Source organism: Anopheles marshallii, chromosome X (genome assembly GCF_943734725.1).
Source record: "Anopheles marshallii chromosome X, idAnoMarsDA_429_01, whole genome shotgun sequence".
In the NCBI taxonomy this organism is placed as follows: Eukaryota; Metazoa; Arthropoda; class Insecta; order Diptera; family Culicidae; genus Anopheles; species Anopheles marshallii.
This window is the reverse complement of record NC_071325.1, coordinates 14310268-14325036: the sequence shown is the minus strand read 5'-3', so window position 1 is coordinate 14325036 and position 14769 is coordinate 14310268. Positions and strand designations below refer to the sequence as shown.

Here is a 14769-nt window from a genome sequence, read left to right as displayed (position 1 = left end):
CTTACCTCTTCACTCTCCTTTCATTCAGCGCTTCCTTATTCCAGACCGTGGCTGCGAGCGGTAACATGGGGGTGACTATTTGAAGGGCGCAAGCGTAACATCATATTTTACACCATCCTGTGAAAGCTCATAAATCATCAACCCCCACGCCTTCTCCTTCTCCTCCTCACCATCCATAGCTACAACCCCTTCCCCAATATGCCATGCCATTCCAATGAGTTCCAGTGTGTCCGAACAGGTTCGGGGAACATTTGTGCATCCTCACCCACCCTCTTGTTCGTGCGCTTGTGGCATGTGTACTCGCACGTATTTGTATGTGTGTAAAACTCTCTCTCTCTCTCTCTCTCTCTCTCTCTCTCTCTCTCTCTCTCTCTCTCTATTACTCTTTCTCTCTATGAGCTTTTCTGCCACCCTGTCTGCCTTTCTTGGGGCTCTTTTTCCGGCGCTTTTCTCGGCAGTTCGCGTACACGTAAAATTGCCACATGAACATGACAGTTTACAAAGCGTCCGTGGCTGCGCACAGTGGGAGTGAAGAATGGGCATAAAACTGGAAACAAAAGAATGTATTGGGAAGTAACCGTACCGACAATCAATAAAGTTTACACATCACAAGTAAATACAAATTTGCATAATCGTTTCGCACTGAAATCCATTTTGGCAATTCTGGCAAATTGCAAGGAATTTTCATTACTTTAAAATTTCCGAATCGATTTTTCCTATTGTTCGTTTTTGTGGTGATGCTGGAAGGGTATTAGAACATGTGAATGGTGTAGTGGAAATACTGGAACACAGGGTAAAAAGCGCGATTCACATTTCACTGCTTTCGAGCGAATAATGCTGAGCTGCTCATTCTCCCGAACGGAACTCCTAAAGAGACCGGCCCGCCCCAACCCTGATGCTTATCAACAGCCCGGAGGAAGTTTGCACGGGTACGGGTCGCGATTTTGAAACCGACATCCTTTCCCACCTCGTTCCCCCTTCTCGCTTCTCCCCTCCCGACCCAGCGCGTAAGAAAAGCCATATGGCTCGCCGTGCCACCCTTTATATCTTCGTTGTGATCATGAATGGACGGTGGTGTAAATATCGGGCCAAATCTCACGCAAACGGTCCCACAATTCTACCTAGCTGCGAAATCTTTTTTGGCGCAACAGAACTGAACCATCCGAACCAGCAATCGTTCATTTTGTCCGCCCTGTTTTTTTTTGTGCCGACGCGATGCCCGTTCGGTTTGATTGAGTAGATTTATTGGTGTATTATTTACGAGCACGAGTGCACGCCTGGTGCCGTATTTACACACACATCGTCACAGGCTGAAAGTGGCAGTTGACGGACTGGTACACTTTCCTGGTACGTTTCCGTACACGTTCCTTTCTTTGTCACGGGTATGGCCCGTTTACGCCCTCTCGCTCTCGCGACCGTTTTGTCCTCCTTGCGCGTATGTTTTATCGCTGCGTGGATTACGGTAGTGCACTGTTAAATGTTTCATGATACATTATACGGCGGCGGCTGATTGATGTGAGGGATACAATGAAGCAATCGACAAACGGTAAAGAATGGCATGAGCCCAACGAAACCGGAGACTAAACGTTGCTGAAGGTTGGGAGTTTTTCCCGAACTGCTTTAAACGGGTATATACACTGAGCAGCCTCACTAGAAAGACAGTTTTGAGATTTTTTTAATAGATGACCTCAATAATATGTATGTCTGATAAAGTATACAACATTCAAAAGTACGTTAGAAATGTACCTACAAATACTATAAATTTTAACAGAACATTCTGCAAAAAACTGTAAAAAACAAGTTTGTAGTACTAGCTGATTTATTTTCGAATATTTTATGATAATAAAATATAATATATAGTTTAATAAATCGAATAATGCTAATATTGTTTTTTGTAAATCATAACATGGTATACTTTTAAAGTCTATATCAACGATTTTTGGCTAAAAGTTGGAAATTACTTTGGCAATCATACAAAACCGATCTCCATTTACGGAAGTAAAACTCTCTACAGATAGTAGTAAATGATGAGAAGAACATCTGTTGAAAATTGCTAGTCAGTCAATTTTCAGATACTCGAGAAATTCTTGATACCGGTTTGCGAAACAATTTTTTGAGGAAAACAACGCGTTTGATCATTGAACTCCTTGGACTCTGAACGCCCCAGGGGATGTGTTTGCTCGTTGTGCGGAGTATTCTATCAGGCATTTCTAAAACGTAAAGCTTCGAGAAAGTATGCTATGAAAATTCGATTCTCGTATTTGATCTTTTCGATCTTGCTAACTACATTCAACTCCCAATCAAAGTTTTAATACATGCTGAAATGGAATTGTTTTTCAATTAGTTACAAAAAAATTGTTCGCCTATAACAAACTTCACGCGATTATGATGCACCCTTATGCCAACATCAGTTTTAGCGGTGAGCACAAATTTCTAATCGGTTCTATCTACATATCAACGCTTGATGACGGCAGTGTGTGCGATGGAGAAACCACTCACACTATGCCGTACCAAAGGGCGGGCCTGGTATCCACCACTAGCACGATAAAAAAAACATAGATAAGCGATAAATTCACGCCTCTCGCCTTTGCTTCTTTGGGAGTGTGATTAAGGATCGCTTGCAATAAACTTTCCACCCTTGTGGACAGCAGACGCACCCGCGGAAAAGGATGGGGAGGAGGTAGAAGGGAAGGTGCAGGTCAGCCCACAAGCCGGTCCCATTTCGGAATGCACAAATGAATTGAAAATGTTACGGAAGAGCGGTGGCCAAAGGAACGAACCACCACTTGCCGGAAAGTTTTTCTCGAGGAAAAGTGCATAAATTTATCAATTCATCCGCGAGCACCCTTCTAACAAAGGAGAGGGGGGGGGGGGAGAAACGCTGGTGGGGGGGGGGGGGGGGGAGAGGGTGGAATGTGGAAGACCAATGTGCGAGATGGTGGTTTCGCTCAAATCGCTTTCCCCGTTTGCTTCTCTGCACGACCCTACCCCCCTTCCTTCCTCTCCAACTCCACCCCACCCCCTCCGCCACAACCCTCTTCAACTTTTTCTTCTACGGGAAAAGAAGAAAGAGGATGGGAGAGGATTTAAAGATGGTAATAAATTTGAAATTCCCCAATCCGAAGGCTTCCCTTTAGACTGCGTTGCGCAGAACGAACTGCGTTGTTCATTCACACACATACACACACACATACGCACATATATACACACAAACAGTCACTCATACAAATGCATTTGCCGACAGAAGTCGAGCGGTGCCATTCGATGCCGGTAGCATTCAATATTCATTCCAATATTCAACGGTAAAGCGTTAGCGACCAGGCGTCTCCATTTCCGCATTGCTCGAGCTACGGTGTGAATTATTTTATATTGGCACGATTTCGTCTTTTTTTGCGTCGTTCGCCTTGTTTTTTGCGTTCCTATTTTCACACTCTTTAAAGTTGAATCATTTCTCGCTTTCGCTCTCATTGCTTCATATTTTGCGTAAAGGAGAATAAAAAAATAGCTCCGTCCTGCATCACTCATGGTGGAAATTTCATTTATTTTCCACCATCGGAAGATGATCGTGCGTGCGTGAAATAGTATGCATGCCCGCACTCGACCAATGTACTTATTGTGATATTGCGAACACTCTCACCCATACCCACCCCCTCGAATGGGGTAGAAAAACTCGTTCTTCACATGTCACTGTCCCGAGGGGAAATGTGATACGCCAATGGGAAGGGGAGGATGAAAGACGCTCGAGTGAAGGATTAGCTAGGTCGGATTTGGTCCGCTTCAGAGTTTTACGGTTTGCTTTCGGATGGTTGGTATCCAACTCTCCCTTTCGGACGCGGTAAACAATGGGCACGGCCAACAGTGGCAAAGGAGGTGCTTTCAACTTGTGCTTTATTTTGAACCAAAAAAAGAAAACCGAAAGAAAATTCAACATTGAAATTAAAGCAACCGATTTGAAGTAGCTTCAAAGATCAATGCTTCAAAAGAAACCTCCGCTTCAATCGGATTGCTTGATCCCGATCCTTTAGTGCTGGGGCTCGAGATTGACGAAGCTTTAACGGCCGGCCACGTGGAAGGAAGTTTTCCGACGAAATAGCGGCGCGTAGGGAACGGCACGGGAAGGAATGAATTAAAAGGCAGCGGTGGCATGGGTGGATAAATCAATGCAAGAAGTTTGTCACAAGGCGTGCCAGCCAGCCGAGGATCTTGCCGCTACCTTTACACTCGTCCCGACCGTGTTTGCTTTGATCTTCACGCGGTGCTCTCTGGATTTATTTCCAGTTTTTTTTTCTCGTTTTCATCGCCTTTTCTCACTTGCTTTGCCATTTTTCCGTTTTAGCAAAGCGAACGGTGTGAGCATGTTAGTTGAGCCGGAAAAATGAAGAGCGAAGAGCGAGAAAGCAGACTTCGTTGTATTCGACGCGAAAAAGGAGACAAAAAAAAACTCCTCACTCATTCGCCTTATCAGAGGCATTAAATCGCTTCTGGTAGCTCAAAAGGATGACACTTCCTTGTTTTTTTTTACTTAGTCTTCTTCTTCTTAGTTTCCCTTCTCTTTCTCTATGACCCTTTGTGACTAGCACTTCGCGGGACATCACTGTACGGAATGATAATTCGTATCACTTCTAGAAGAGCAATCCACAATTCGTATTTTTTACTGAACACTTTAGAGTGAAATCGGCTCCATGAAAAGGGGACGAAATAAATGAGCCTTAGCGGTAGATGCAATAAGCTGCGATGATGTTTAGAGTGTGTTGAAAGTGGATAAGGAAGGATTAGGAGATAAGCAACAATAAAAAAAATGCTTTTACATTTACCATTTCATTGGAAATCCCGAAATTGGAAATAGAAGACACTTACTCTTAATCCGCACCGGTACCGCACAAATCAATTGCCTCGAAAATCGTACGCAAAACACAAAAATAACAGTTTAATATTGACAAGCAGAAAAACAACACAATCGACCCATGCTGGTTGAAACACTTCACTGCCCGCTTTACGCTGCACGGTACTTCAATCTGTGCAAATATTTATCACCTCATGAAGTGTGTGTGTGTGTGTGCGTGTGTATGTAGCCAGTGGGTGGTACATTGAACGATGGCTGCCGGGCACGTCATCGATCGCTTTACTGGTTGGGAAGCTGTAAACTATGCTGAATTTATTGGAAGCATCCGATGCAATTGCGAACCACTCATCGTGAAGTTTCCACAACTTAGATTCCCACTCTTCCCGCTCTTCCTACTCCCCGCCATCTTGTTCACCTTTCCAGCGGTCGAACTCTTTTAGCAGACATTTCTCTCCGATGATTGACATTCAGTACGTAACGTTGGCGAAGATATGCATCATCTGGAAGATGCGCTCCAAGACGATCTGCCTTTCTTCCGATTCAGTTTTCACCATCTTTGTTCGCTGTCCCTCTCGCTCATATCTCTTTTGAAAGCGCACATACACTTCCATACACACACACACATACACGTACAAATCAATTTCCAATCGACCAACAAACGGGTTTTGATGCAGAGTGCAGATTGCAGTTGATTAAATTCAGCACGGTCTTTGTCTCTTTTTATACTCCCCGTCATGCTTTCAAGGCGAGGAGTTGAGCTGGCAGCCAGCTTCAAAAGGATAACATGGGCAGGAAAAGGGGGTTGAGCTGTGGCAAAGTGGAGGAGAGCAGAAGGGACCGAATGGCTGACATGTTTGTTTTAATGTTCATCCGGTATCAAGTGCCCGTTGATGGGAAAACATCCTCACGCTGACTGATTAGATACGTTTGAAGACGGGAACGCCATTTCCCGTCGGTGACTGGTAGCCTCGTTGCGAAAGTAAATCACTATACTTGATGAACAAGTGATATTGCAACAAGCTAAAGAGCAGCTTCCGGGCCGTCAGTCACATCAATCATACGTAGATGATATTATCTGATTGTACCACTATCCTACATTTGCCATTCCGAATTATATACTAACAATTAAAAATATGGCTATTTTACCCTGTATTGAAACACCCTTCTACAAACTCTTTCGCCCCCTCGATACTCTTCGCCGTCGATGAAAACAACAGAAAACAACATTTAAAATATTCTTTTGGCATAAGTTACGGGGCACACGGGGAAAGATTTACTTACTTTTCCGGCGCTACAACCGCTTGACGGTCTTGGCCTGCTGCAGAAGTCCTCTAAGCCATAATCCCGTCCTTTCTGGTGGACGCATCAACGCTATCACTCCATCTCAATTTGGCCTTACCACGTCCCACACGTCTCCGTCCATGTGGACCACCTTACAGAACTTTACGGGCTGGGTCGTTCAGTGTCTTTCCCATGACGTGACTCACCGGGGCCTGGCGAGTCTAATCCGCTGTAGGACAGTAAGTTCGTCATATAGAGCTCCTCCTTTAGGCGGCTCCTCCATTATACTTACACATATATGTAAGGGGCCAAAGATCCTTCTGAGCATCGTCCTCTCGAATGCGACTAAGAGGGTTTCGTCAGTTCTGGACAAAGTCCATGTCTCATAGGGGTATGTGAGTACTGGAACAATAAAAGTTCTATATAGTCCCAGCTTTGTTCGTCGCGACTAGTATTTTGAGTGGAGAAGTTTCCTCAGACTGTAGAAAGACCGGATGACAACCAGCACCCCAGCGCGTATCTTGGGTGAGGAAGTAAAATTTTGGACGACTTTGAAAGAGCGCTCAGCTATTTGTACGTCACCCCATGCGTAGGTTAGGATGTGTTAGCAGGGCCGCTGGTGGTGGCACCATCAATTTGGGATTTGATCTCCCGAGGTTTTTAATCTCCCGAGGTTTTCTTCCGTCTACTCGATCCTTTGTTAAGCATCTGCAACGTAGGAGAGACGTAAACCAATTATATCTATGTCATCAGCGTATGCCATGATCTGGATTGACTTATAGAAGATGGTCCCCGAAGTTTCCACCTCTGAGTCGCGGATGAACCTCTCTAGCTTTATTTTGAAAAGTATACAAGCTAGCCCATTTTGTTACCTTTGATGGTAGCAAAAAGCCCTGAGAGTTTTCCATCCACCATCACTTGGCATAATGTTGGTCATTGTGATTCGTACTAGTCTGGTAAGTCTGGCCGAAATTCCAAAGAAGCTCGTTGCTTCGTAAAGTTTTAGTCAGATTATTGCGGTTGCAACCTTGATGGCGTTGAAGAGATGGAAAGAGTGCAGCTTCTGCTCCGTCATATTCTCCAAGATCTGCCGCGTGGTGAAGATCTGATCAGTTCACAACTATTTTTTTCTACCAATGCGACAAGTCGATCTTGTAGTATAAGGTAGAATATCTTGTGGCATTCAACACCGTAGTCCTGTAATTGCTGCACTTTAGCTTATCTCCGCGCAAAGATAATCAACTTTTAATTCAATTTTTAAACCAAACTCACGATGGTTCTCACTCTCCTTCCTCCTCCTCAAAAATGGAAGTAGAATGGAAATTGTTTTCACATCTTGCCATTGCCACAGAATGCCAGATATAGCATTAACCGAACTTGCGTCCCAATATTTCAATTTTGCGCAAAGAAAATTTCAAATTGCCTTCTTCGTGAAATACCAACAAAAAAAAACATTCTCACACACAAACTCATCCCAGCGAAGACTTGATCCCGCGTTGTCCAGCGGTTCGTTCCACAAACTTTGACGTGTCCCGTGAATGATGTGGTGATTTGGAACGTACAGAGATGGTAAACTGTGGGCGCCAGGGGGTGTAGTGTGTAGGTGTTTACCTTTGATTTACTTCACCCATTCCGCCGCGGGAAAATTGGCTAAGGTGCGTGGTGGATGGTGGATGGGGAAAGGGGAAAAATGTGGGCACTTCGCTGGGCAGTCCATCTCGTTCGTCTGCGTGTGGCACACTCGAGATGATAAATCAGGCCAAGCAGGCCCAGGGAGCCTGCCTTATTAATGAACGCTAACAAGTGAAGCGGAGAAACTATTCCGAAGCGCTTTTGTGATGTGGATTGCATAATATTAGGGTACTCTTAACACTTATTTAGAAGTGTACTCGGGCATGAGTATGCAAAGCTAAAATTTTAAAACGACATTCGTGAAACAATCGAGCAGCAATCGGGCGATAAATTTAAAGCAGGTTGTATTGTGCTCAAGAGTTTATTTGGTTCGGCATAAAATTCAATCTTCGTTAATGTTAGGTTATGATAATGGAGTTATCCAAAGCTCAAATCATTTAATTAACCCAACATCGATAGTTTATTGTTTTATGACATTGATAGTTTATTGCACAAGAAATTAATAGGAAATTTTTAAGTTTGTCTACAATAAAAAGAGATTGCTGCAGGGTTTTATAAAAAATAAGCTTTGTAAAAAAAAGTTTTTGTTACCAAAAGTCATAACGCATACAAGCACAATGCTATATTAGCAGATTGTTTGTTCCACTGTAAACAAAACTGTCAACTGGGAGGCCACTCCAGAGCTCCGTGCAGTAGAAAGTACAGAGAAAAGTCCATTACAGCTTCCTTTCTTTATAAAAAAAAAGCAAAGTGAGTGAATCTTACCATCCCGCTTACCCGCATCCGCTTTGTATCGCCGAAAAGCAATCAAAAACTGACGACTGGTGGCACCCGCGAGTGCCGGGTACTAACGATGAAGCTGTCGATTTAAGCTAATTTCCTGTCGTCCAACTTTAGAGCGGGCCCCATCCGTATGTATTCGTGCTTCGAGTTACATTTCCTTTTATTTTTTACTTTTTGGTTTCCATCCTACCACTCCACCTCGATTGCTGATTTTGCCGTTCCATCTCGTTCAAGCCATTTTGATTACCGGGCGCAAACGTGAGAATGGCGAAATCTCTCGAAAAACAAAAAAAATCAAAGATGGATCACCATTGGAAAAAAAAAACACTCACACACACCACATCTCATCCAGGGGCACTGTGTCACAATAAATATCGACCAAACTGTCAACCCTTCCTCAAACTCTCCACCTTCCACCCAGTTGCTCCTTTCTACCCTTTTAGCGCTACCGAGACAGCATTTCGGCTGCGCACGAAAAATAAATGTGAAAGAAATTCAATTAAAATCGCACGCGGGAAAAATCCTTTGGCAAAAGTTTTTTTTTGCACCCCGGCACGGCTGTAAAGTGCAGTAAAATATTAAACCGTCCCATTGCAATTGCACGTACAGCACGAGCTGATACTGGTGTAAAAAGGCGAAATCGAAAAAAGAAAATAACCAGATTTTTGGGGCAATTCTTCACATTGACTGATAGCGAATGATCCGCTTAGGGTTCACCTCACTCGCTTGCTAATGGGAATTCCGTAGCATTTCCACGTTTTATAAATCTTGATTTCCTCGGAATGTGTTGCCGAATGAGTAACCGGATCGCTCGTCTATTGCACACTAGTCTATTGCACACACTAGACCTGGTCTGGCACAGACTGACACCGAGAGCGCTCACTGCACTGGAAAGTAATAAAATTTATTTCCGGGACTTTTCGGCGATATAAGCGCCCAAGTATGTAGCGAATATTCCACCGGTATTTCAATTGCATTAGAATGATTTGAACCCGAACCCGTCGCGTGATTGGACGAATTCGACCGGTGACATAATTTACCGGGATCTATGTTTAATCGCATTCTGAGCACCCATCGTGACCGGGAAGTATATATTCTTTCTCTCCATTGGTACCATCAGATCGAATCAATGTCTCGCTGTAGCACAGCACAAGCGTCATCGGTACACTGCACACGTCAGCGGTAATTGTGCGACACACGCGTAAAGCAACGCCCGTGGCTTGCGGTGGGCTTCATTCGATACGCATATTACGTTCGAGTGTGACCTCGGCTATCGTTATGCGTGTGCGTGGCTCGTCCGGTCATCTAGAACGTGGCGTGTGTAATTATGCGAATGGTCGGCGATAAATTCGATATCGAGTGGAAGTAAATCGAAACACCAGTGACGGAGGTGGAAAACCACAACCACCCACACTGCACGTACTGGTCGGTGGCCCGACCCATGACACCGCGCACGTACCCTTTTTGCCCGAAAAGCCGGAGGGGGATTCATCTGTCAGAGATGCAACCAAACAGGGTGACTAATGTGTGATGCATCTCTGTTATTTCGTTTACAGGCGATCAGCTCATCAGCCGCACTGGCGAACCCGAACGTCAACGACAACCATCACCTGAGCGATCTGAATCATCCTCACGACTACAACCGAAGCCGTTGACCGTCGGTAACAACACCACCACACCTTGCACCGGTGAACCGGAACGTATCGCACGTAAATCGCCACAATCAACAGCAGTTTGTCATAATGTGTCCGATCGAAGTGAGGTGTGCCCTTTAGCGGGAGATCGAGCAGAGATACGGTCGAAGGCAAAGCAGAACAGTACCGGTGCATCCAACACTACCGTTTCTTCCTTTCTAGCTGACAGCTACAACGCATCGGATAAAGTAAGTGCATCCCTTCGAAACCCGCTTCGAGTTATACTCGCCACTAAACGAACAGCGTACCTCCAACAGGTCCTCCAAAAGCTCGTCCATAGCCTCGGCAGATCGCTAAACACACGTAAGCGTGGCCGGCTGGAGGCGAAGCGAAAAGGTGGCTCTTCCTGGTTGCGCCACGTTCCAGGCTGTTGTTCCGGTTCGGGAAAATCGGTCTCGCCTCCAGCGAGGGACTCGATCGTGTCGGACACGGGCAGCTGTTTACGCTTCCGCAACGAACGCAACCGCTTGCCGAGCGTTACCACTGATACGCTGCTCGATCGGTACACACCCACCACCGGCCGGGAAGCAGCGCCAGCGGAAGTAGAAGACGACGACGAGCACGATCGAGATTTTGGTAGCGAATACGGTGTAGACATCGAACGACTCTTACCACCGCACAGAAATGGACCCTCGTACGGTGAGCGGTTTATATTCGATCGACTTCAGCTGGAGTTCCTCGAGTTGGAACCGGCAGTAGAGCTTACCTGCTATCAGCACAACTGCATCGCCTCCGGTGACGACGGCAGCTACGACAACGACCAAAACGAATACGAACGCGACGATCCGAGTGAACGCGAGTGCAGTGAACGAACGTGCGCACTGCATCGCAGTGCTAGTGAACGAACTGATCGTAATTGTCGCACCCGATCGAATATGGGAGCGAATGTGTCCTCCTCTGCGCGACAGCATGCGAAAGGACTTACCAGTGGACGACGGGCCCAATCGATAGGTGAGTGAATGCATTTTACCATAGTCTTAACATGTCTAAAAATATATATGGAAGCTGTCTTCATAAGTAATGATATATTTGCTATTTAAATTTTTATGCTTTTGATATTTGCTATTTAAAATTGTGATCAATACCTACTTAGGCCGGTATTATTGCAGTATACTATATAACACGCCAGTTTTGTAAAAATGAGACTGTGAACGAATGATTAAATGACCAATCATTAGGTCCTCACAGACATAATTATGTAAAGCGAGTGGTAGCTGGTCGTGAACCACAACGTATATGACCAGAACGTATGGCAGAACTCCAGTAAGGGCTCATTCAATTATTACGTAACGCTGATAGGGTATGGGGGAGGGGGTTAGTACCAGCGTTACAGTTTGTTACATAGGGGGATTTAACCTTTTGTTACGTAACTTTCAAAAAGATAAATGTTAGATTCCCCATAGTTTAAGTATGAAAAATTAACTTATTGAAGGGATTTTTAAACAAAATCCATGTTAACTATCTACTTCTTGATGTTTAAAGGTCAAGATTCTCGGTGTCTTCTGTTACCCACCCATTGATACATTCTGATGTCCACTCAGATCATGGTTTTGGATTCAGTTTTGTAATGGAGGATCCTGTTTACATCCATTTTCACACAACAAGCATCGTCGACCCATAAACCAAATTTTGAGCAGTGGAGCTCAAAACAGTATAAAAATTCTGTTGCATTTAAGGAAAAGCAGTATCAATTTTTAAATCAACAGGCATATATCCAAAATATTATTCAGAATTGAAAGTAAATTGCCTTTTGATGCATTCAAACTATCTCAAAGAACTTCAAAATTTATCATACGTCAGTCAGATCTTATTAATATTAAATAGTTCTCAGACGATTATTTTCGGAACAATGATCAATTTTCGGTATCTAGAACGTGCGGCTTCATGATCGGTGCTTGTATGGCCGTTTTTGAAGTCAGCATACCAGCTAGAAGAATTAAGTTGAATAGTACACAGTTTCATGATGCTTATCAATTCGTTTTAACCGGTTTTTTCCCCCATCAAATAGCAATTTTTCATTGACACTGTAATTTTGTATTTTTTCCAATCAGTGTTAAATGACAGAAAAGGAGTCAATAAATTTACATCATCAACCAATCATCATTTTTTAGAACCTTTAAATTTGTGTTTTATGTTATCAGTGATGTGGGGTGAGTAGTAATTTTATTAGGAAGTATGTTTGTATCCTTTTACACTTGTTGAAATACGATGGAATTAAATGGATAACCTAACCCGTTAACCGCTTAGCCCGACAATTTAGCGGTCAACAAAATCTTTCCACTGTAATGTGAGGAGTAGAGCGCGAAAGTTGTTTTGGCGTACTGGGTCGAAGCAGTCCACCATTTTATTTGATTCACGTTAAACTTAAAGGGTTATGTATAGATTTTTATTATCTAGTTGTCAACATCAACATGTATCAACACATTGAATTATGTTCTAGACAAGTACAATATATAGGTGACAATTTAAGAATTGAGTACTAACAAAATTAGCACAATGGGCAAAGGGTTAAAAACATCTTTTTTTTATAAACGAGGGGTGGGGGGGGGTCGACGAAATGTTATTAATAGAGGGGGGTTGCGTCCAGTGTTACGTTTTGTTACAGTAGAGGGAGGGGTCGATAATTGTTCCTTTTTGCGTTACGTAATAATTGAATGAGCCCTAATATCATGACTATGGTTCACACCGTCTACTAACTCAACCAGCTGTTTAGATGCTGTTGTAGTTCATAAGGATCGGAGTATTTTCGCACTGCCTTAAAAAGTTTAATTCTGTCTGCAAAATTCGTGTGTGATAGGTAACACGTAATACAGATAGTTTACAAACAGCGTGACGAGTATTGTACCAATGATACTACCCTAAGTTCCACGAAACGTCCAAAGGAGATCCAAAGGACTAGCAATGGAAGCTATGTTTAAATTCCAAAGAGTAATTTCGGACTGCTAAATTCAATTGAAGCCCGTATTTTTCCAACGTTTGCGAAATTAGAGAGCTTTACTAATAGATTATTGTAGATGATCCGTTGTACCAGTCTGTAGTCAGTAATCCGTATATTACAATCATTGAGAAATGAATTCAACGACGAGATCTCTTGAGGGCTGATTGAGTAACCTACTTTTTTAAGGACTTTTGACCCTGTCAACGGTAACGTGATTCCTCTGAAAATTTTTTCCTGTTATGTATTTTATTGTGTTACGCTGTTTGATTCTTGTTCGTTAATTTCGTTTAATCGATCGTAGTAGACTGGACAACATTGGAACTGGAATTTTTACACATTTCCGTTGATCAAGTATATTTACTTGAACGCCTGATTTTAAGTTTAGTAGCACTAGGATTGTGTTTAAGGTTTTTTTTGTATTCTATTTTGCGCTTTCAACTGACTCACAATTCTAGTCGTTACTTCAAACTATTTTTCTGTTCTACCTGGATTTCTGGTTCTATTTTTGTTTTGATTATATTGTAATGTAAATTTGCTTCTCGTCCAAAAAACCTGTTGGTATGCTGTAATTAACTAACTCATTAATTTATTGCTTAACAATTTCCTTCCTAACCTCTTTTATCCCCTCTCTAATTCTTCATTTTTTCTATATTTAATGGTACAGTTGGCATCCAGTGGTTAAGTGGGTACTTGTTTTCCATTATCTAACTTTTTCATTAGGACTTATACTATTGCTTCGCTGTACTATCGAATTTTTGTTAATGTTTTTACGTTTTTGTATGCATATGTTAAGCAATTCGTTTATTTCTGATGAAGTATTTTTTCCTCATCACTCATCATTTATGAATCCGAAAAGCTTCGCGAAACCTTACTTACGAAATTATAACCGTGAACAATTGCTGGTAAATCAAATTCTGTTCAATTTGTTTTAGAAATCGAATGCGAGCATTACTTGGATTTCTTTGAAAATGTGGATTTACTAGCGATTCATGCCTGTAAAAGCACTTGAATCAAAACTTTACATTTTATAAACTTATAAAACTAAACGTAAACTAAAATTAAAATCTTTCTTTAAAAAATATATTTCTCATTTCATTATCCATTTCCTCAAATTAATTCTGGCTCCAATTTTTGGAAAAGATCGGTTGAAACTACTGACAAATACAAATTTAGATGTATGTCATCCAATTGATGTAGTCAACGATGTGAATTAACAAATATTTACGTAGCAGTTTATCAATGTTAATGGATTAAGGGTCAATAGTTATGTGAGCTTATATAGATTTTATTACTATTTTTGGTCGCAGTTAGGAATTAATACACTAGTTTCCATTACGGATACTGCTGCTCCTGTGTCAATGGTCTGCGGATTATAAATTTCATTAACGATTTCTATTATCAGTTCATATTAGATTTGCTATAACGGTCATGGATACTAAAATCTCTACCATTTCAAGTGTTTCTTGGTGTAGGTAGGTTAGTGTAGGTCTAAGTGTAGGTTATTGATTTTTGGTTATTATTATTATTATTATATTATTGTATATTATATAAAATTATATTATATTATATTATTACATATGATTATTATATTGTGTTGG

At 42.4% G+C, this 14769-nt stretch overlaps 1 protein-coding gene across 1 annotated transcript in view; it reads left to right on the top strand.

Moving 5' to 3' along the window:
• LOC128710392 (uncharacterized) overlaps positions 1 to 14769 on the top strand; it is a 49366-nt gene that overhangs the window by 1207 nt on the left and 33390 nt on the right. Inside the window, exons 2-3 of the mRNA XM_053805449.1 lie at positions 10096 to 10421; positions 10491 to 11184. Coding sequence (XP_053661424.1) covers positions 10096 to 10421; positions 10491 to 11184 — 1020 coding nt within the window. The remainder of the gene's footprint in view (positions 1 to 10095; positions 10422 to 10490; positions 11185 to 14769) is intronic.